Source organism: Capricornis sumatraensis, chromosome 16 (genome assembly GCF_032405125.1).
Source record: "Capricornis sumatraensis isolate serow.1 chromosome 16, serow.2, whole genome shotgun sequence".
Taxonomy (NCBI): domain Eukaryota; kingdom Metazoa; phylum Chordata; class Mammalia; order Artiodactyla; family Bovidae; genus Capricornis; species Capricornis sumatraensis.
In genome coordinates this window covers 56,871,558-56,891,108 of record NC_091084.1, presented here as the reverse complement: position 1 = coordinate 56,891,108, position 19,551 = coordinate 56,871,558, and the positions used below count along the sequence as shown (strand labels likewise).

The following is a 19,551-nucleotide window of genomic DNA, read 5'->3' as shown; positions in this document are numbered from 1 at the left end:
TGTCCCAGGACGCGTGCCCAGTAAATCACAGCTGAATTATTAATGAAGTGCAGTGAAATGTTTGTGGCCTGTGCTATGATGACAAACTGTGCTCAGCTGTTTCCCCACCTCTGCAACTCAGCTGGCATGTGTGTTGAGGGTCTATTCTGCCTAGGTGCACAGAGCAAAAGTCCTGTGGGCCACACTATGGCTCTGCAGGTCTACCATCCTAAAGCTTTATGAAATCCTTCAGTTCTAAATCAGATATCAAAATATGAGTCTACGACCACGTGGTTCTACAATCTAATTCATGATTCTATGGTTGAATGAGAAAACAAGCATTTCTGGAGTCTGTATTTTCTGCCAGGCACTGCACCTGATTGTTTACAAATGTTACTTCCTTTCCTCTTCATACAGTCCTGTGCAGGGAGATATTTTCATCCCCATTTTCCAGGCTCAGAGAAGAAAAGAGACTTGGCCGAAATCACACAGTTTTAACCCTTTTTGGGGAACTCCAAAACAGAATGTTTGCACTAATCTCTATGACTCTGTAAGGTTCCAATGACCTCGTTCTCTGCCCCAGGATTCCAAGAGGGCTGGGTGTGGCGGGATGACAGCAGTAGGGATGACTGCGCAAACTGCACTGGGCTACTTTGGCCTTCAGCGGCTCTATGCCTTGCTTGGCGACCCCTCGGATCTGGGTTGTCTGGCCATGCGCCACCGGAGTGGTCGTGGGAACGCCTGGTTCTGTGAGGCCACGCAGGCGCTGGAGGTGTGCAAGGAGATGCCCCCACTGGGAAGGAGGAGCCCACCCTCCTGCCGGTGCTTCCCTCCCCGCCCCATTTTGCAGATGTAGAAGCTGCAGCTCAGGGCCAGGTGACTAGCAGGATCCCCGGCTACCTTTCCTCCAATTTCAGCGCCACTAACTATAAGACCCCTTTGTTCCATAGCCCTCCCCCAAGAACGCTTTCTTCAAATGGGGCTTTGGGTGAAAGTCTTAGGGATCCCTCCCTCCACCCCTGTATTTGAGGTCTCTCCTGCCCCAAGGAATGTGGGAGGATGAAGTACCAGTCAGGACTGTGAAGGCTGCGGTCTCACTCAGATCCTTTCCTGTCCCCCTCGCTTCAGGCCTTTCCCATGTTGGTGGTGGCCAGCCTCTGGCTCAGGGAGTCCAAGCCCTGGGGGCTTAAGCCTCATGATGGGCAAGCACCCCAACCATACACACAGCGTGAATGTCCGGGGAGTCTGTGCCGCTGCTCACCGACGGCCCTTCCTGAGTGCCAGCTCCCTGTCCAGGTCCGCTTGTTCATGACTCCACGGGTGAGCCTCCTCCAGGAAGCCTCCCTGACCCCACCCCAGGGCCTGCGCAGCTCCCGGTGCTGCTCTTCGGTGTGCCCTGTCCCCTCCCGTCCCAGGAACTTGAGTCCCAGAACAGACAGGGCGAGCTTGGTGGTGGCGGCGACCGTTACGGATACATTGCTGCAGATCTTGGCCAGTCAGAAGGAACTTGCTGACAGCAGTGCCATTCAGATGAGCTGGAAGTGGGTTCCCTGTCACAGGATGTGTGTGAGCAGGAGAGGGTACCACAGCATTCAGACGCCAAGAAGGAACACAGTACTGCTGGGGCTTAGAGGGAGGTGGCGGGAGGGGTGGTGGAGACCTTGGGGAAAGCTTCTACGGAGACGAGGCAGAAACTGGGTCTATTAGGCCGGGAAGGAGCAGAGAAGCTGGGGTGGGGGTGGCAAGGGCCCGGTCCTAGAGTAACACCCTGAGCAAAGGCAGAGGCCTGCAAGGGCCTGACAGCTGGGGCTGGGGAGGCAGGGAGAGAGGAGGTAAGGAAGGTCGACAGAGGGTAAGTTGCACTGAACGGTTCCACCCCAAGGAACTCCCTCCCTCACTCCGCTAATCCTAGGAGGTTATTGGGCTTTTCAGAGGGAACAAGCTTGGCTTGATTCATCCTTGTGGCCCCAGAGACCCATCTGGGGAATGTCAATGGATGCTGGTCAAATGATGGCAAGAGGAAGACTCTTTGTACTGTTTATTAAACCAAGGTGTTGGGTGTGGCTCGTGGGGGAGGACAGAGCTCTCATTGTCCTGTGGGCGTCTCTGAGGACCGGCCCCACGGATGCCCACATGGCGACGTACGGCTTGACTTCTACCCAACGCCTCTTCTCCCAGCTCATCCTCAGGACACAGTGTTACAAAAGTGAACAAATGCAATGTCTTCCTTCTTTAAAAATGACATATTTCCAATCCCCTGCCAGCAGGGACCTGGATGGGGGGGGGGGGTGCTAAGTGACAGTCCATTAAAAAGGCAACAACTTTTATGAAACTGATACTAAGAGCCCAGGGCTGGGAAGCTGAGATGCCACCCTGGTGGTGAAGCATAAACATGGGTGGGGGCTACCCTGCCTCCTTGGCTGCGTTCACAGTAGGCTGAGCTGGGCTGTCGGGCACAAGGCCAGTAGGGGCTGACTCCAGGAGGCCCCTTGGAGCTGGTGGGGCTCCAGGACTGCATCAGCTCCTGGGGAACCAGCTAGAGGCAGGACCTCAGGGGTCAAGGAGCACATTTCCATTCTGGATGCTGGGGGATGCCACCCGAGTGGGAAACTGGGACTGGCACCCCTGAGGCTTCCAGAGGCTCCGAGGTGAACTGACTTAGCTTGTGCCACAGCTAGTTACTGGGCCCAGAGCGCCACCCTCGAGGCCCTGGCCTGCCCTCCTGGGGATGACAGGGAAAGGGCGCAAATGGGAGGATGTGAGTCTTGGAAGCAAGGGGGAGCCCGGAAAGGGGAGGGGGGACATGATTTAGAGAAGAGAGAAAAGCGCAAACGGGCCCTGTGGGCAGGCAGGCAAGACACTGATTCACTCATGCCTCTGCTGCTGGAAGACCTCTGAACACCATCTTTCCTTCTCTAGGCCTCAGTTTCCCCATCTGTCACATGAGGAAGTGGGCTTGACATTTTTCTCCCATCCTTTCTATAACTGAAGTCCTATCCAGAGTTCTAGGGGACTAAAAAAGAATGAGGTAGGCCTCACATGGCCAGAACAGAGAGAGATTTATGTCACAGAAGAACCCACGTCCGAGTGGCTGGACCTCCCTCCCGCCCCTCTCCTGTCACAGGTCAGGTTGGTCCAGGCCTCAGGGAAGGCACTTTGGGGACAAGTGGGGAAGGACAGCAGGGGGCTGCTGTCTGGTTTGGCATCGAAGACCCTCCGCTTATGGTCTGGGGAGCAACATAGACAGACGGGCAAAACTTTGCTCCTGGGTGTGGGTCCCAGGTTCAAAGCCTCTTTTTTTTTTTTTTAAAAAAAAAAAAAAGCCTCTCTTTCAATGATGCTGCCACACAGGAACGGAGAGTCCCTGTGGGCATTGGCACATTAGAATATAAATTACCCAGGACCTGAGGAAACCCACGGCACAGTCTGTTACACGGCCCCAGGCCACACTATTCGTCACAAGGTATTGGAGCCCCTGGCACCTAACTCCTGGGTGTCTATGCAGTGCAGGGCCACCTTGGGGGTGAAGCCAGGCTGCCGTGGGTAGGTGCCCTCCCGCACCAGGCGCCGGCACTGTACGCCCTGGCCCACGCTGATGCTCTGCAGTGCAGGGAGGTGGACGAGCAGCTTCTCGGGCAGGGGCACCAGGCCCGTGCCCGACAGGTCCAGCTCCTGCAGGGAGCCCAGGCCTGAGAACACCTCAGGCCCTGCCCACTGGAGCCTGGGGTTGCTGGACAAGTCCAGGACCTGCAGGCCCTGCAGCTCGTGGAAGCCGTGGGGCGCCAGCCTGGGGAGACCCTGCAGGCTGCCCAGCGACAGGTGAGTGAGGCCCGCCAGCCCCTCAAAGGCGCCGGGGCCGATGGCTGCCAGCGGGTTCCCATCCAGGCTCAGGTAGCGCAGGGGCAGGCCCCGGAGGTCGGGCACAGCGCGGAGCCGGTTCCAGGCCAGGTTGAGGCTCTGAATGGTGGGCGCCGGCCGGCCAGCCTGTGAGGAATGGGGCAGCAGGAGGTGGAGGAGGTTGTGGGAGAGGTCCACGTGCAGCGCCCTGCCCTGGCTGTGGGTGGCGAAGGCAGACACGGAGACCTCGCGGAGCCGGTTGTGGCTCAGGTTCACGTCGCTCAGGGGTGAGCTGGTGAAGCTCTCGGCGGGCAGGGCGGCCAGGCCGTTGTGGCTGAGGTCAAGCGACTCCAGGTAGCGGAGGCGGGAGAAGGCCGTGGGCGAGAGGCTGGTGAGCAGGTTGTGGCTGAGATCCAGGCCAGACAGCGTGGTGTAGCCCGGCCCTGCCAACACGGACTCGTTCACCGTCTCCAGCCGATTTGAGGACAGGTCCAGGTGGGCTGTGTCCAGGGGGATGGGCACGGGCACGATACGGGGGCCCAGGCCGCTGCAATCCACCCGTGTCAGGCTGAAGCTGTCAAAGAGGCCGAAGGTCTCCACCTCGCACTGGCACCCAGGGAAGCAGGGCCGGGTGGTCTGGGCCCCGCTTGCAGCCAGCAGCAGCAGCAGCAGCAGGAGCGGCAGCAGGGGCCACGGCATGGTGGGGCTGGAAAGAGAGCCACAGGTGAGGGTCAGCAGTGGGTACCCCGTTCCGGGGGCTTCCCAGGCAGCATTAGTGGTGAAGAACCTGCCTGTTAATGCAGGAGACGTAAGAGATTCAGGAGCAATCCCTGGGTGGGGAATCCCCTGGAGAAGGGCATGGCAACCAACTCCACTATTCTTGCCTGGAGAATCCCATGGACAGAGGAGCCTGGAGGCTTACAGTCCAAAGCGTCACAAGGAATCGGACACCACTGAACTGACTATAAGCATGCACGCACACACCGCATTCCAGATGATTCTCGCCCACCCTGGAAGACACCAGCCAATGAGTGTAGGCACAGCTGAAAATAGCCACATGCCCCTCAGTGCCCCTAGACGCTTTCCCTGAATACCCCTTCCTCAAATAATTCCTAGTCCCTGTTCCTCTCTGGCCTCAGTCTCCCCATCTGTATGATATGGCGAGTTAGGCTAGATGGCTGGGTTTTAAACTGCAAGTGTGCGAACCCTTTCTTGAATAAGACTGCAGGTGACAGTGGGCCTATTCTGGGGTGAAGGTGGGAGCCTGAGTCTTCCGTGCGTGTTCACTGTCCTGCCGTGGGATGTGAAGGGCAGGTGCTTTGGGGGAGTGCTCCCCTCACCTCTGCGGAGCCTGTGCTACGGGCTTGGTGCTGTGCTCGCCAGCTCCCTGCACAGCCTCACTCAGCCCTCACAGCCACAGAAGCCGCACGGCAGCAATCTTGTCAGCACTTCACGAAGAGGGAACTGACTCAGGTTCAGAAAGCCATGCACAGCCACGCGTGAGTGGGAGCGGATCTGAACGGTGCTCAAAGGGCCTGGCTCACTGTTGTGCTGAGCTGTGCCTGAGACCCCTGCTCCAGCTTCCCCGACCGAGGCCTCTCCTGCAAGGGGGGCCTGCTGCGACTGTCCCCTCCTCACTCCTTTTGTGGGTAACAATGGCTGGGTTCACAGTCATAAGCCCTCTCCCCTGGCCTGGCCTCTAGGGACAAGATCCTTCATTCCAACAGGGGACCCTGCGTCTAGACTTCCAGATGGGCCCTGGGGACCACTCTGCTGAGTCCCTTCCCCTTGCCCACCTTGACCCCCAAGCTGTTAGAGTGATTACACTTCTCTGGCCCTTCCTTTAACCCACGGCAGGCAGCTGGGCTGTGCCCCCTATTATACAGATAAATAAATAGAGGCTCAGAGACAAAAAGGGTTTTACCTAAAACCCATACATAAAAAGCAGGGCAGGATTAGAACCCAGGCCTGCTCAGTCCTAATTCTACTTTCCTCTGCTGCCTCCAGGACTGGCAGGAGAGATGCGATCCAAGAGGGCCTCTTCCCACCGACGGGGGCTACAGTGCAAGCCACTGCCCCTCCCCTGGCTTCATCGTCTCTCCCTGGATAACAGCAGCTGCCATTGATGCCAAGCACCACCTGTACACTGCCACCTTCAACACTCATCCCCACACACATCTGTAGCTCCTGGAGGGTGAGAGAGAAGGCTGAGCAGTGAAAGAAAGCTTCTAACTGGACAGTCTGCGATCACCCTCTCCCCCTAGAAGAGCAACTACTCAGCCCAGAGACAGAAGACACCAAGCCTCACGCCAGCAGATCCTTCAGCTGGAGTGGCCCAGCTCCCCGCTCTGCACCCCTGCCCCACCGTCCCCCCACCTTCCTCCCCCTGGCCTTTAGGGAGGGTGGATGGGGGAGCAGCAGGATCACATTACCAGTTCTACATGAAACTTTAAAGGGGCAGCCACTTGATCTGCACTTGGGCTCTTCTCCCTGGGCCTCCCTCTGCAGGCCCCTCCTCTCCCACCCCTTTCTTTCGTAGAGTCCAATTTGAGGATTAAACCCAGCCCAGGTGCATCCTGGGCTCGGGCCCAATTGAGGCTGGACAGAGTGTTCCAATGTCTGGAACCAAAAGGAAAATATTAAGTTGCTTCACACCCCTTTTGTTCCCCGGGTGAGCTTCTCACAGCAGGAGTTCATTACTACCTAGGGCCTCACCTTCCCTGCTAAGCTGATCTGCTCACACCCACCCCTTCCTGGGGTTTAAACAAACACCAAATGCACACAAAAAGGCCTAAGATTACCCTTCATTCCCAAAGGTGATTATACAATGTGCCTCTCAAGTGCCAAAAGGCCCCTCATGAGCTCCTGCTTATGTAACTCAGCTCAGGGCTCCCCTACCCACCCTCCCCTGCCACGAGGGGCCTCTCCAGCCCTCAGCTTTGTCCTCTGTACCACAAGGCAGTAATTTCTGCCCACCTCATACACACTGATGCAAGTCACATACAGTGCAATGCAAACTGTGAAGCACTGTGCACATGTGCTGGGTGGTCATCACTGGGCCACAGAGGAGCAGGAGTGTGCATGGAGACCCGCCTGGAAAACTACTTGTGATGCTCCCAGGACACCCCAACAAGGTCCCTGCTGAGCCTGCACTGTGGACACCTCTCCGTGGGCCCCTGTTCTGGGCCAGGCCTGGACATTGAGTGGAAAGTGCTGACAGTAACTTAGCCTGTCCTCACTACGTGCCAGTCACATGTCCCCTTAGGTCATTCTCGGTCGCTCCAGGTCAGTCTTATGTCCGTGTTACAGTGGAGGAAACTGAGGATGGCAAAGGAAGGTGCCAGGTGCCAGAGACCAGCATGTGAACTCAGGCCTTTGTAACCTTGTAACTGGCTAGGTTCAGGTGGAACATGCACTTCTGTGTGTTGCTGGGGAAAGAGCTAAGCGTCCAGGGTCCCACGGCCAGACTCCAGCTCCTGTTGGCCGCTGTGACCGTCAGTGCCCAGCTTCCTAATACTCAGTGGTTCTTGGGTGTTCCTGAGGTCACAGCAGAGCCCAGAGGTCTCACAGGGTTGTCCCACACGGCTGGGACTGGGAAGCCCTGGGCCTGGAATCAGAAGGTCAGAGCCTGAGGATCAGCTGCTATCACCTCACTGGGGACCCAGGGACAAGATGAAGTATCTCAGCTTTCTCATCTGGAAAGTGAGGGATTACACCCCAGGCTCTGCAGCCCTCACAAGGTCAAATAAGCAAAGGTCTTTTGGAAAACATCAAGGGCTGTGCCCTTGGTAGGGGTTTTCCTTATCTTTTCCTAGGAGAAGAAAAAAAGAAGAGAGAAATTTATGGAAGGTCTCTCAACTTTGGAGCCAGCAGGGGGCAAAGGTAGAGATGTGGGCTAGTGGTCTTTGAGGGTTGGTACCCCTGCTCTGCTCAGAGGTCATGTCCCCTTTTGGGTAACGTAAGGAGGAGTGCCTTTGTGTGAGTGACTCAGAGATGCTGAGGTCTGGTTTTGCTGCTTGGAGCAAAAGGCCCAGGAGCCAAAGGCAGGGCAGAACTTTCCCAGGAGGAAACTGAGGAAAGATAAGGAAAACCCCTGCCAAGGGCACAGCCCTTGATATTTTCCAAAAGACTTTTGCTTATTTGAGCTGTGAGGGCTGCAGAGCAGGGCGTGCAATCCCTCACTTTCTAGATGAGAAAGCTGAGGTCCCTCATCTTGTCCCTGGGTCCCAGTGAGGTGACGGCAGCGGATGCTCAGGCTCTGCCCTTCTGACTCCAGGCCCAGCACTTCCCAGTCCCCTCAAGATGCCTGTGGAACTCTCCTAGGGATCTTATGGAGTCAATAAAAATAGTGCTCAGAAGAGTCTGCAACCTCATGTAGGAGGGGGCTGATGCCATAATGCTAAGGATCATGAGGGTAAATTTCATGCTAAGAAAACTATACAATAAAAAAAAAAAAAAAAAAACCAACCTAAATCATAATTTTAGAAAGTCTAGAAGAAAATCTGTCAACCCGGTAACGGTCTTCCTTTAGATGGCAGAACTTCGGGTGGTTTCACCATGTCTTAATCTCCTTTTCCCCCTCTTATTTCCTCTCTTATAACTATATATATATATATATAACAGACTGAGTAATGAAGACTCATAGAACTGTCTCATGGCCATCTCTGCTTTCTCTGACCTTGGCTAGCCACAATCTCCAAGCCTCAGCCTCCTCATGTGTCAAATACAGGTGTTAATAGCCATCTCACAGGCCTGTCAAGAGGATGAAACGGACTTGTGGCGGGGGGGGGGCACCTGAGCATGGTTCCCCGCACGGGGGAGGGTACAGTGGGGGCTCCCCTGCCCTCCTCCACAGACAGGGAGTGGCTGGGGTGGGGATTTCTCTTCCTTCAGCAGACACTATCCAACACGACAAAGGTCTTACTACTGCCCTCCAGGAAAGCAGTTCTCCCCGGGAAGCCAAGCTAGGCTGTTTCTCAACAGGGCTGCTGGGCCTGGGAAGGGATGACTAACGTGAGTCCCTCTTCACAAAGCCCGCTAGCCTCAGCTCATACGGAGAGGAAAGGCCTGCACAGGGACTGAGAAGGCTCTCGACATCAACTTGCAGTAGGGCTGAGCAAGTCACAGCCTCTCTGGACCAGTTCCTTCAGCTGTGATTCTGGGGTACTAATGATGGTTCCATCAGCCGCAGAGAAGATGGCTGTGAAGATGAGACTCAGAAGACCAACATCCCTATAGAGAAATGGGGCCCCAAGGGGGTGGAAGCCATATAATTGAAAGACTGTGTCTTTTCATTCCACCTCTACCCATATCCACTGCAGACACAATCAACCACAGCACTAAATTGCAGAGGGCAAGGCAGTCTGTTAGGCCCTGTGAGGTGCATGCCGGGGTCAGGGCGGGAGATCCCAGGGCCTCTGTCCCCATGAGGCTTACAAACCAGCAACCCAGTTGGGGACAGGAGACCAACTCGTATCAAGATCACTAGCACCTGCCTTAGATCCAGGAGACCAGGACTCTAGTCCCAGCCCTGCTACTAACTGTGTGAACTTTAGAGTTTTCTTTCTTGGAGCCTCAGTTTTCTTGTCTTGTGGAACTTATTCTGCCTCCTTCCTTCTCTCGAGACCCTGTGATCTACACTCGGGAGAAAGGGAAAGGCAGGCAGGTATTCACCATGGAAGGCGAATAGAGGATACCTCACCTACTCTCCAAACCCTAACCTGCAGATCAAAGTAATCTGATGATCCAGGTTACAGAACATAACGGCAGCCGGACAAAGGCTTAGCGGCATGAGGTCCGCTGGGCAGGGGCCATGAGTGATTCCTTGATGGGTCCGTCGGGACTCTAAGGATAGTTACAGTGTCAGTGGTGGGACCCTAAGAGGTCCCCAGGCAGGTCTCCCCACTGCAACACCCCAGACCCTGCTAGGAGAGCCTCTCAAGCAGCTCTGGCTAGATCATGCCCCTTCTTGGAAACCTCCTGACTTCCACTTTACTTACAGAAACCAAGTTCTCTCTGGCACACAGGTATCTGCACCTTTGTGCAGATCTGCCCCCATGGTCCTCCCTCCTTGGGTTGAAAGTCCCATCTTGATCTGAACCTATGGTGGTGGCCTCAAAACAAGTCTCAGCCTTAGCGCACACTTCCCCAAACTCAAGAGGATTCCAGGGCTGGAAGAACTGGAAGGCCCCTCCGAGATCACGGTAACTGAGGCCCAGAGAGGGACTGTGATGGCAAGGAAACCTGGGACCTGGGTCTGGATGCCTCACACCACTGCCAGGACAGCCGAATCCCCCTGGCCTGCCCCAGCCCTGCCAGTGCAACAAAGCCCGTTCTGTCCACTCAGGCCCCTGGGCCACTCCCCCTCCTCTCCTGGCTTCCCGGGGCCTCTCACTCCACTCCGTACTGTCAACACACCTTCAGACACACACTAGGTAAATTCTCTGCCTTTATTGACCTGCCTGTTTCCTGACTTGAAGTGTGAAGCATCTTGGGGCGGTGACCCTGCCTTCTTCACCTGTTAACCCTTCCCCCACCTGGGGCCGGAGCCAGGCCTGGCAGGCATGGCAAACTTGCTGGATGAATGGAAGGCCCAGTCAACTGCAGGACACAGAGCTGGTTGTGAATTCAGCTCTGTACCTATTGGCCTAGGGCACGTCTCAACCTTGCTGAGGCTCAGTGTCCTCAACACGGGTGACAACACAGGGTTGGTGGAAGCATTAGGGGACAGTGAGTGAAACATTTGGTGTGACCGCTACAAGCTGAGTACTGAATGCATAGTAGACAAGGACGGGGATGATTTATTAAGCTTTCTGAAAGCCACGACCATGTTATTTGTTGTTCTTTTCCTCTCCTCCCAGCTGCCCTAAGAGGGGCCAGGCACCCGGCAGGGCTTTGACTACTTGTGCTAACAGCCTGTGGTCACTGCGCTGGTGTCTGCTGGCAAGGCCCCCATCTCCTTTCTCCTCTGAGGCCTATCCGGGGCCAGGGGTTCCAGTTCGTGTCCTCCTGGTCCCAGTCACCGGCACCCCAGCATCTCTGGCCCACAGATTCGCCAGCTCCTCACCACGTCTTTTAACGGGGAGCCTCTTTAAAGGGACGAGCTGGGCATGGGGCTGAGCATCCACCCAAGATGGGTTTGGTCTCCACTGGCTGCTCAGTGCTGAGTCACGTCCCACCCTTCATCGTGACCTCACACAAGTTGACACTAGTGAAATCCCCAGGTGGAAATTCCATCAGTGTCCTGGCCCCCAACTGCTTAAGTCAGTTCTGGAAACACAAGGCAAAAAGAATGCCTAGGGCCAAACTCCCAGAGCCTTGAGGGTTGTCTCTCCCAAAAGAGGCACTAATGCCACTGCTGCTGCTGCTAAGTCGCTTCAGTTGTGTCCGACTCTGTGCAACCACACAGACAGCAGCCCACCAGGCTACCCCATCTCTGGGATTCTCCAGGCAAGAACACTGGAGTGGGTTGCCATTTCCTTCTCCAATGCACGAAAGTGAAAAGTGAAAGTGAAGTTGCTCAGTCGTGTCCGACTCTTAGTGACCCCATGGACTGCAGCCTACCAAGCTTCTCCCATGGGATTTTCCAGGCAAGAGTACTGGAGTGGGGTGCCATTGCCTTCTCCACTAATGCCACACATCTGTGCAAACACATCAGCTCACCACGCACTTCTACAGCAGTGGCTTGTTTCTGCCTCCCCACCACCCTTGACCATGGGGACTACTGTCCCTGTTCTACAGACAGGAAGACTGACATTGAGTGGGGCAGAACAGGAACCAGTCTCAAACTAAATCCAATGGTCCTTATACGACTGTGCCTCAACTTACAAATGGGCACATGTGGATTGTGCTGGACTATAATTACATTTACCTATCTCTGCTCCTGTGGGCAGGCATGGGGTTAGATTCACTTTTCAGTCTTGGAAGCTGATTGCTAGGCCTGGCACAGAGTAGGTACTATATGAAGATACACCAGGCATTTAGAATATTGCTGCCTCACCAAAGGACACCTCTCAGTCTTTCCACTGCCTCCTCAACTCTCATCTGCTCGGTCACCCTACAAGATCAGCAGGTTGGATGGCATGGTATCTACTGTACACCTGCCTAGAGACCCAGAAAAGTGCGGTGATCTGCCCAGAGTCACAGAGCCAGTGAGGTCAGAGGCTGGACTCAGCATCCAGGTGTTCTGACACCTGGTGCCTACGCTCCTCCATGACGTCATCCCTGGAGAAAAATCTACAGAGAAATGGACAAGGCTCCCAATACTATTTTCTCCATTCTGAAGCTTGGCAAGTTCCCTTTGGTCTGAGCCATGTGCAGGCACACGGGCAGGCAGTATGGGGTGGAGGAAACGGCTTTTGCAGTCAGGCACACTGGGCTCCACCCCACCGAACCTCACCTGCTAGGAGGCCTGTGTGTGTCCTCTCCCTGCCAAGTCTTCATCTGCAACCTGGTGAGAAACCTGGTGCTCTTCCCACAAGGTCCCTGATGATCACATGAAGTAAAGGGAAGACTCAGCTCCAGGCCTGGCACACACTGGTGCTCACTGCATGTGGGTTCCTGCCCCACCCCCTGACCAGCGGGTGATTTCAGAGACCAGGAAAGAAAAAGGGACAGTGATACCAGCAGATCTGAAAGCAAGGCAGGGGCAGAGGACAGAGAAGACTCCAACATGGACTCTTCCTGGATTCTCAGTGCACCCTCTGGGGCTTCACTTGGGCTACAGGTGCTCTGCCAGCGAGTTGATAAGGGAGTGTGGAAATATCACAGAGGCTGAAGGAGGCTGAAGCAGGTGTGTCACTGGTGACAGAATGAGGACCTGAGACTTAGCAGCTACTCCTGCGTGGGTGGCTCACTGTCTTCTCCTCCCTCTCCCTTTGGCCTTGCCCCGGTCAGGTTCAGGAGGCCTCCTGGCCAGGACTGCTGCAACAGCCTCATTCCTGGCCCTCTGCCTCCAACTGCCAGCCTTGCTGGGCACCAGAATGCCATCCAGACAGATCAGGACCGCACCACCACTCCTGCTTTAAAACCTCTCCTGCCAAGAGAGCTTGCCTGTTTAGGGGCCTGTCTTTCTCCTTGGGCTCCACGTCTTTGCACTTCAGTGAAGATGATAGAGACACCCTTTTCTTTGTCCTCCATACAAATTCTCACTCATTGGATTAAAAAGTCACCTCCTCTGTGAGGTTTTCCCAGTCTAACTCGCCCTTCATCCAGTAAAGGTCACTCTCCTCCTGGGCCACCCCTGTCAAGGTTCAACACACTTTGTGATATGTGGCTACCTCCAAATCTGATGGTCCAGCTCCTCTCCTGCGTGGACCTGGCCATGTGAAGTGGATAAGCCAGATGGGAGAAATGCCCTGAACAAAAAGCTTCCCTCTGCTAGGAGGGTACCAGTTGGTCCAAGCTTGCAGGATACTGAGGGCTTTTGCCAGGTGGTGAACTAAGGTTTAGGACCCATAGTAGATACTGGCTCTGCCTTCTATTGTTAGTGCAGTTCAACAGATGTCTGCACAATGTAATACAGGCCACAAACTTCTTCTCATTGTATTAGCACAGGTAGTTTGTCATCATATTTAACATCCGTTACAGTCAGTGAGACCAGAATTACTATCATTTGAAAGATGAGGAGACTGAGAATCAGAGAGGTAGTCACTTGCCCAGGGTCACAGAGCTAGGAAGCAATGAAACAAGTGAAAACCTCCTTCTGATTCTAAGAGGCTGGAGCACTCAAACCTCCAGACTGGCTTCCCAGGCTCCAGCACCACCCACGAGCCAGAGGACAGTTTCTGAGAATTACCAACTCCACCCTATCATGCCAGCTTAAAAAACCCTCCAGCAGCTCTCCACTGCCTAGATCTCCGCTCCTAGGTATGGCATTCAAGGCCCTCATCTGTGGCCCCTGCAATCCCTCCCAGCCTCAGGTTGAATTCCATCCCTTCTTCCCCAATCTTGCATCTGGCAGTCCACAATGCTGACCACCCCTGTGCTGTTTCGGGACACGCAGAGTCATGCAGTACAGTTCCCTAGGGGGGAGGCACTTTCTGCCTCTTTTCCCAGTGTATTCCCCCCACTTCCCCACTGTGCTGCTTTTCAGCCTTCCTGGACTTCAGGGACTCCAGGAAGGCCTTAATCTCTACATAACTTCACAGCCATCTCCCCTCTCCCTCTTCAAAAGCGTAAATTAGTGCCAAGTCAGAATGGAAGTTAAATATCAAAGTGTTTCCAGGTTCTAGGGTCTCAACCAGTCAGCCACAATAGGAAGGGAAGAACGAGGCTGTCAGCAACCCCTTTTCCAGCGGGGAAACTGAGGCCCAAAGAGGGAAAGGAAAGCGCCCACAGTTGCCTCCTTCCAAGGTGAGTGGCTTGTACCCACCCTTCACATCTGCAGGACCTAGCAAAATTCTAGGTTAAAGACTGGCAAGGGGTAGGGGAGGGAGGGGGGTTGTTGGGTTTATCTTTGCCACCCAGGATCAAAGAGCAGGCTCCCGGCAGCCTGAGCCCTCCCTCTCAGATCAGACCTGAACTCTGCAAGTCTGGACTTATCGAAGGGTAGAGCAGGCAGGAGGATCAGAAGCTCCTGAGTCACCTCCTCCGCCAGGCAAGTGTGGGTGGGCACTGCACTCTGGCCGGCCCCGGCTGCGCTGCTCATCCCCACCGCAGGCTCTCCCTCGCCAGACAGTTTTCACCCCATCCAGGACAGGGTGACTGCGACTCAGAAAGCTTAAGCAACTTGCCTAGCGCCATACTGTGGGCCAGTGGATGTCCCATTTGAAACTAGAGTGTGCAAGGTTCCTACTGCCAGCAGCCCAGCTGGAGGTCCCGGGAGCCCTCATCACCTTTCCACCTTTGGGATTGGAGGGTTCAACCCCCTCACCCCAAGGGCGGGATGCAAACCGAGTGCGGATCTCAAAGAGGAGGGGGGGAGGGACGGGGGTACCCAGGGGCTGGCCTCTCCGCGGAACAGACAAGTCTCTCTCGGTCACATACACTCTCTCCGAGAAGCGTGGGGCGGGGCACACCGGTGCCCGTTCCTCTCCTCTCTTCAGCCCCCAAGTCAGGGGGCCAGGACCCGCTGTTACCTCTCTTCTCTCAGCCGCTTCGCCTGGGGTGTCCGGCACGCTCTGCCCAGCCTTGGCTCGGGTCGGTCTTCAGGCGCTGCCGATCCCCCCACCCACCAATCCTATTCCATCCCCTCTCGGCTCTAAAGACCCCTGAGGTGTAGGAAGGGAGGACTGCCAGCGCCCCCTCGCCCCCCGGCCCGGGATGCAGCGGGGAGGAGGAACGCAGAGAAAAGTTTGAAGCTAAGTCGGCCCGGGTGGACGGAGGGGAGCGAGGAGTTGGGGCGGTGTCTGGCTCTCGGCGCGCACATACTCCGCGGACACCCAACCCAGACACGTCGACAGGCACAGACCACGTACGCGGACAAAACGATGCGCCCACCCACATCCACAAGCAAACGCGGGCCCCCATCCCGGGTCCTTGCCCCCTTCCCCAAATCACGGACACACAAAGGCACGGGCAGATGCATGTCCCCGGACCAAATTCACAAAGACCCACAAACGCACGTGTCCGCACAAAGACCCCAGAGGCGCCGGCCGACGCCCACGGCCCCGGGTCAGAGCCTTTGTCTCCTGGAAGCCCCCCTTCTAGGTCCGGGTTCCTCACTCTGGCGGAGCCCCGCGCGTCAGGCGGCCGCTGCCGACGCCCTGGGTCCGGGAAAAGTTGAGGGGCCCCGGCCCCGCCCCTGCGTCCAGCGCGGCTCGCCCGCCGGATGGAGCGGCGAGGCTGGGGTAGGGGCCTCCGGTCCTCCGCCCGCAGCGCGAACTCCCGCTCTGCCCGGAGACCCGTACCCACCTGGAAGCCTGCGCCGCAGCCGCCTCGGCACGCTCACCCAGGCGGCCCGGCCGCGGGCCCTCGGGCCGGCGCTTTTCTCGGCGCGGCGCGGCCCGCCCCCCGGTCCCCGCCCGCCGTAGGGCGCTCCCCCGCCCGCCCGGCGCCCAGTGGCGGCTCCGGCCGGCCGCCCAGCGACTTAGGGAGCGTCGCTAAAGTGCTGGCCTTTCCCGGAGCGCTCCCCACTCCGCGCCCACGCCCGCCGGCGGAGCCCGTGCCTAGCCCGGGTTCCACCCTAGGGAGCGTCTCAAAAGTGCCCATGCCGCTCCCACCCACTCTAGTCGGCCTTGCTCCTAGCTTTCTGCATCCCGGGGTTCCTTCCCGCTTCCTCGGAGCGCCTGAACCTTAGCAGATGGCCGCACGGTCGGGAACATCGCCGGTGTGTGTGTGTGTGTGTGTGTGTGTGTGTGTGTGTGTGTGTGTGTGTGTGTAAGACGAATCGACAGAGAGACAGTCAGGCTTAGGCAGAAAAGCTGGCAAGAGAGGAGAGAGAGAGGGAAACAGAATTTTTTTTTTCTTTTCCTGGAGGGAATCATCGACTTCTGGTTAGATTTCTAAGAAGGGAAACGTAGCAGTTTAAATCTATTCCTCCCTCTGCAGCCCATCTTCTCTCACCCTTCCTTATGGTGAAGAGTGCAGAAAAGCATCCAAGAAACCTTTTTCACTTGAGAGTTAGGGGGAAGAAATTGCCTATTGCGTGCATTCCCTACAAGGAGTGTATGTGTTTGGTTGGGGGTCTTGAATTTGAGTCTCCCTGCACACCCAGACACTATGGGGTTGAAGGAGGTGTTAGTTCTCAGGCACCCCAGAAGTATATGGCCTGGGGACTGGGGGAGGTTTTGGCCTTGAACCCTGGACCTCCCAGGAGCTTTCCTACTGTGTAGAGATTGGGCAGTGTTCCCTTTACAGTAGCCCAGACTTGCACACCCAGTCTTTTTGTTCCTTTTATTACTTTTTTTTTTTTAATTAAAAAAAAAATTTGCTTGGGCTTCTGAGTCTGTGTCTGCTTGTCTGCCTGGGGAAGGAGAGAGACAAGTAAGGAGACGGGGAGGGAGGAGTAGAGGCCACTACCCCGGGCCTCAGAGCAGCAAAAACAGATCGGCTTCCCTGAGGACAAAGTGCTCTTGCAGGCCCTCACTGGCACTAGCCTGTGTGGTTGCGTGGTGGTGGTGGTGCTGGTGGCGACTCTGCTCCCCTGGGATGGCGAAGCCTGGGGCCCCTGGCAGTTAGGGAGGTGCAGGGAGAAGGCTGGGAGCCTAGTCCTACCATTCTGGGACAGGGAAAGTTCCCCTCCCTCCTTTCTGCCTCTCACTGTCCTCCCCTCCTTAGAATCCCAGCTTTCTGGAACTGGGAGGCCACCAGCTCAGACGTCTCATCACACTGTCTTTGAAATTGTACCATAGGCCTCTTTGCACCCAGTCTCCTCACAGTCGTGCTTAATAAGGATGCTGTTGACATTCAACCGTGCATCCCCTAGTGGTTCTCTGTGCTTCCTGGGGCCGTCAAGAAGGGTCAGACCTTCCTGCTCCTACTTCTTCCTGGCCTGGAGGTGGGAGAGACCTGCCAGTTCGTGCCTGGTGAGGGCCCCCAGCTTGAACAGGGTTCAGGTTCCAGCCCTGGCATTTACCAGCTCTGGGTTATTTTAGGGAAGTTACCTAAACTCCCTGAGTTTCTGCAGCTATAATAGAGCTGTTGTGAGGAGTAAACAGTAACTTAGTAAGGCTTTAGGCTAGCTGATAGGAAGTGCCATTGTGGATTATTACCATTATTAGTAAACCAAGTTGTCTCTGATCAGGAATGGTGTGTGTAATCTGGAAAGATGAGCTGGCTTTGGAGGGGAGAAGCCAGGGGAATGGTCACCTGACCCTCTGCTCAGCTAGCCCACCCGCTGGCCATGGGGGAGGAGAGGGAGCATCTTTCAAAGGACCCCTCCCCCTCAACCTTTGTGCTGGAGAACTTGTATCCTCCCCTCCCTTAAGGTGGAGTTCTGGGGTGAGGCTCCTGCTCAGCATCTGACAATGGAGATAAACACTAACTCGAACTCCCACTGTCCTTCGTCTGCAGGCTCTAACCACAGAGGCTGGAGGCTCTACGCCCTCCAAAGGGCCTCTCACTTAACAGCAGCATAACAAACCACCTTTCACACCTTGGCCGGCAGCTGGTGGCAGTTTCAGTGTACTGCTACATTCATCATTTCCCTTGCTTGATCTTTTCTCAGTGGGAGGTGGCCTCTGGAGACTTTGGATTGGGCATCTCCATCAGCTCTCCCCCCTTCCCCCACAATGGTCCTTTGGCCTCCAGGCTCCTCCTCCTGTCTGCTGTTCACGCTGCAGTAAAAATGACCTTTTTAAACTGCAAATCTGCAAAATGGATCAGAATGCTTGCTCCTTTAAAATCTTACAATGGCAAAAGTCAAACTCCTTGGCTTCACATTCAAGGCTCATGTACTATGCTCCCCTGGATCCTAGCTTTTCACTTCTGGTCACTCCCCTTTTACACATCCCAAGCTCCAGTCCTCTAAGTCACATGAAACTAGAGGGAGAGAGGGAAGGGAAGGAAGGGCCTCTGAATTCTTCAAATCTCTGTCCAAATTTCCCTCCCCCAGAAACCCAATGCCTGGTGAATTTGGTCCCTCCTTCTATACCCTTTGCACATATGCACTATCACTTTCCCCATTCTCTTCCCCTTCTTGTGGTCACATTGTTGCCAAAATCTTGACCCGCTGTCACCCAGGGCTGAATAAAAAATGTGTACAGAGTTTGGAAGAAATAGATAAATGGCTTCATCTGGCAAAGGGGAGTACACAGCAGGCTAGTGCCTCAAGACCTGTGCCCTGCTTCTATGGGGAACAGGGAGAGATTTTATATCCTCACCAAAGTCTTGTAGATGATTTTTTTTTCCTGCAAGTTTACAGCCAAAAGCTGGCATCAGGTAGCTCAACCACCTGCTCTGGTGTCCCTGAAGTAATTGACTGTGAGCTTCTTCCTTTGGAGGTGCAGAATCCTACAAGGGAGTATAGGGGGAGAAGAGTGCCAGCTGTAGAGTATAATTTATAAAGAGTCAGAGAGTAATTAGTTTTGTGAAGGACAAGTCCAGCTACAAGTGTTTGTTAGTAGTAACAGCTAAAGAATAACCTAGACTCTTTAACTCTTGCAGTTCTGTTTGGCTGGTATGTACAAAAGGCTGTTCACTCATTACCGTTTTTGCTGCAACAGTCTTGTCTGTTATCCCATGCCAGGGACTGTGCTGGATACTTTTACGGTTATTACATCATTTAATCCCTGTAACAACTGCCCTAGATTGATAGTGATGAGGCCCAGAGAGGATAAGAGATCTGTCTTGGGTTACACAGTATGTTTTCTGCAGAGCTGGAACAATATTTAGGACTCTAGTGTTCTTTCTACTACCTTACAATCAACACAAGAAGCAGGATGTGGTATGGTAGAGAGGCCTTGGCACCTAAGAGTCCCATGTGGAAACCATTGCTCTGTTCCCGGCTACCTATTGACCCTGGGCTAGTCACTCTTTCCCCCTGAGCCTCAGATTCCTAACCTGTAAGATGAGAATAAATAAGAAACCATACCTCACAGGAACTAAAGTGCCTCTTGATGAGGGTGAAAGAGGAGAGTGAAAAAGCTGGCTTAAAACTCAACGTTCAGAAAGCAAAGATCACGGCAGCTGGTCCCATCACTTCATGGCAAATAGATGGGGAAATAGTGGAAACAATGACACTTTATTTTCTTAGGCTCCAAAATTACTGCAGAAGGTGACTGCAGCTATGAAATTAAAAGACTTCCTCCTTAGAAGAAAAGCTTTGACAAACCTAGACAGAGTATTAAAAAGCAG

General features: G+C 55.0%; 2 protein-coding genes across 3 annotated transcripts in view; one reads left to right on the top strand and one right to left on the bottom strand.

Moving 5' to 3' along the window:
• Window positions 1-2,020: 2,020 nt before the first annotated feature.
• On the bottom strand, window positions 2,021-15,728 carry TSKU (tsukushi, small leucine rich proteoglycan). Of its 2 annotated transcripts, none has more exons than XM_068988336.1 (2): window positions 15,670-15,728; window positions 2,021-4,522 (listed from the first exon to the last, which is right to left on the bottom strand). In XM_068988336.1, the coding sequence occupies exon 2, from the start codon at window positions 4,513-4,515 to the stop codon at window positions 3,436-3,438; it is 1,080 nt and encodes a 359-aa protein (XP_068844437.1). In that variant the 5' UTR covers window positions 4,516-4,522; window positions 15,670-15,728; the 3' UTR covers window positions 2,021-3,435. The 2 variants fall into 2 exon arrangements, with proteins under 2 accessions (XP_068844437.1, XP_068844436.1); XM_068988335.1 differs by lacking the exon at window positions 15,670-15,728 and adding an exon at window positions 12,215-12,265.
• LOC138092217 (guanylate cyclase D-like) overlaps window positions 15,587-19,551 on the top strand; it is a 103,244-nt gene continuing 99,279 nt past the window's right edge. The window contains 2 exon segments of the mRNA XM_068988044.1: window positions 15,587-15,958; window positions 17,183-17,282. Of these exon segments, the coding sequence (XP_068844145.1) occupies window positions 15,587-15,958; window positions 17,183-17,282 (472 nt within the window).

Excerpts from the sequence above, each read along its gene's own strand:
- TSKU (XM_068988335.1), bottom strand. The coding sequence starts at position 12,258 with ATGAAGACTTGGCAGGGAGAGGACACACACAGGCCTCCTAGCAG. Across the intron at positions 4,523-12,214 it reads ACACACAGGCCTCCTAGCAG|CCCCACCATGCCGTGGCCCC; the intron begins GTGAGGTTCGGT and ends CTCTCTTTCCAG.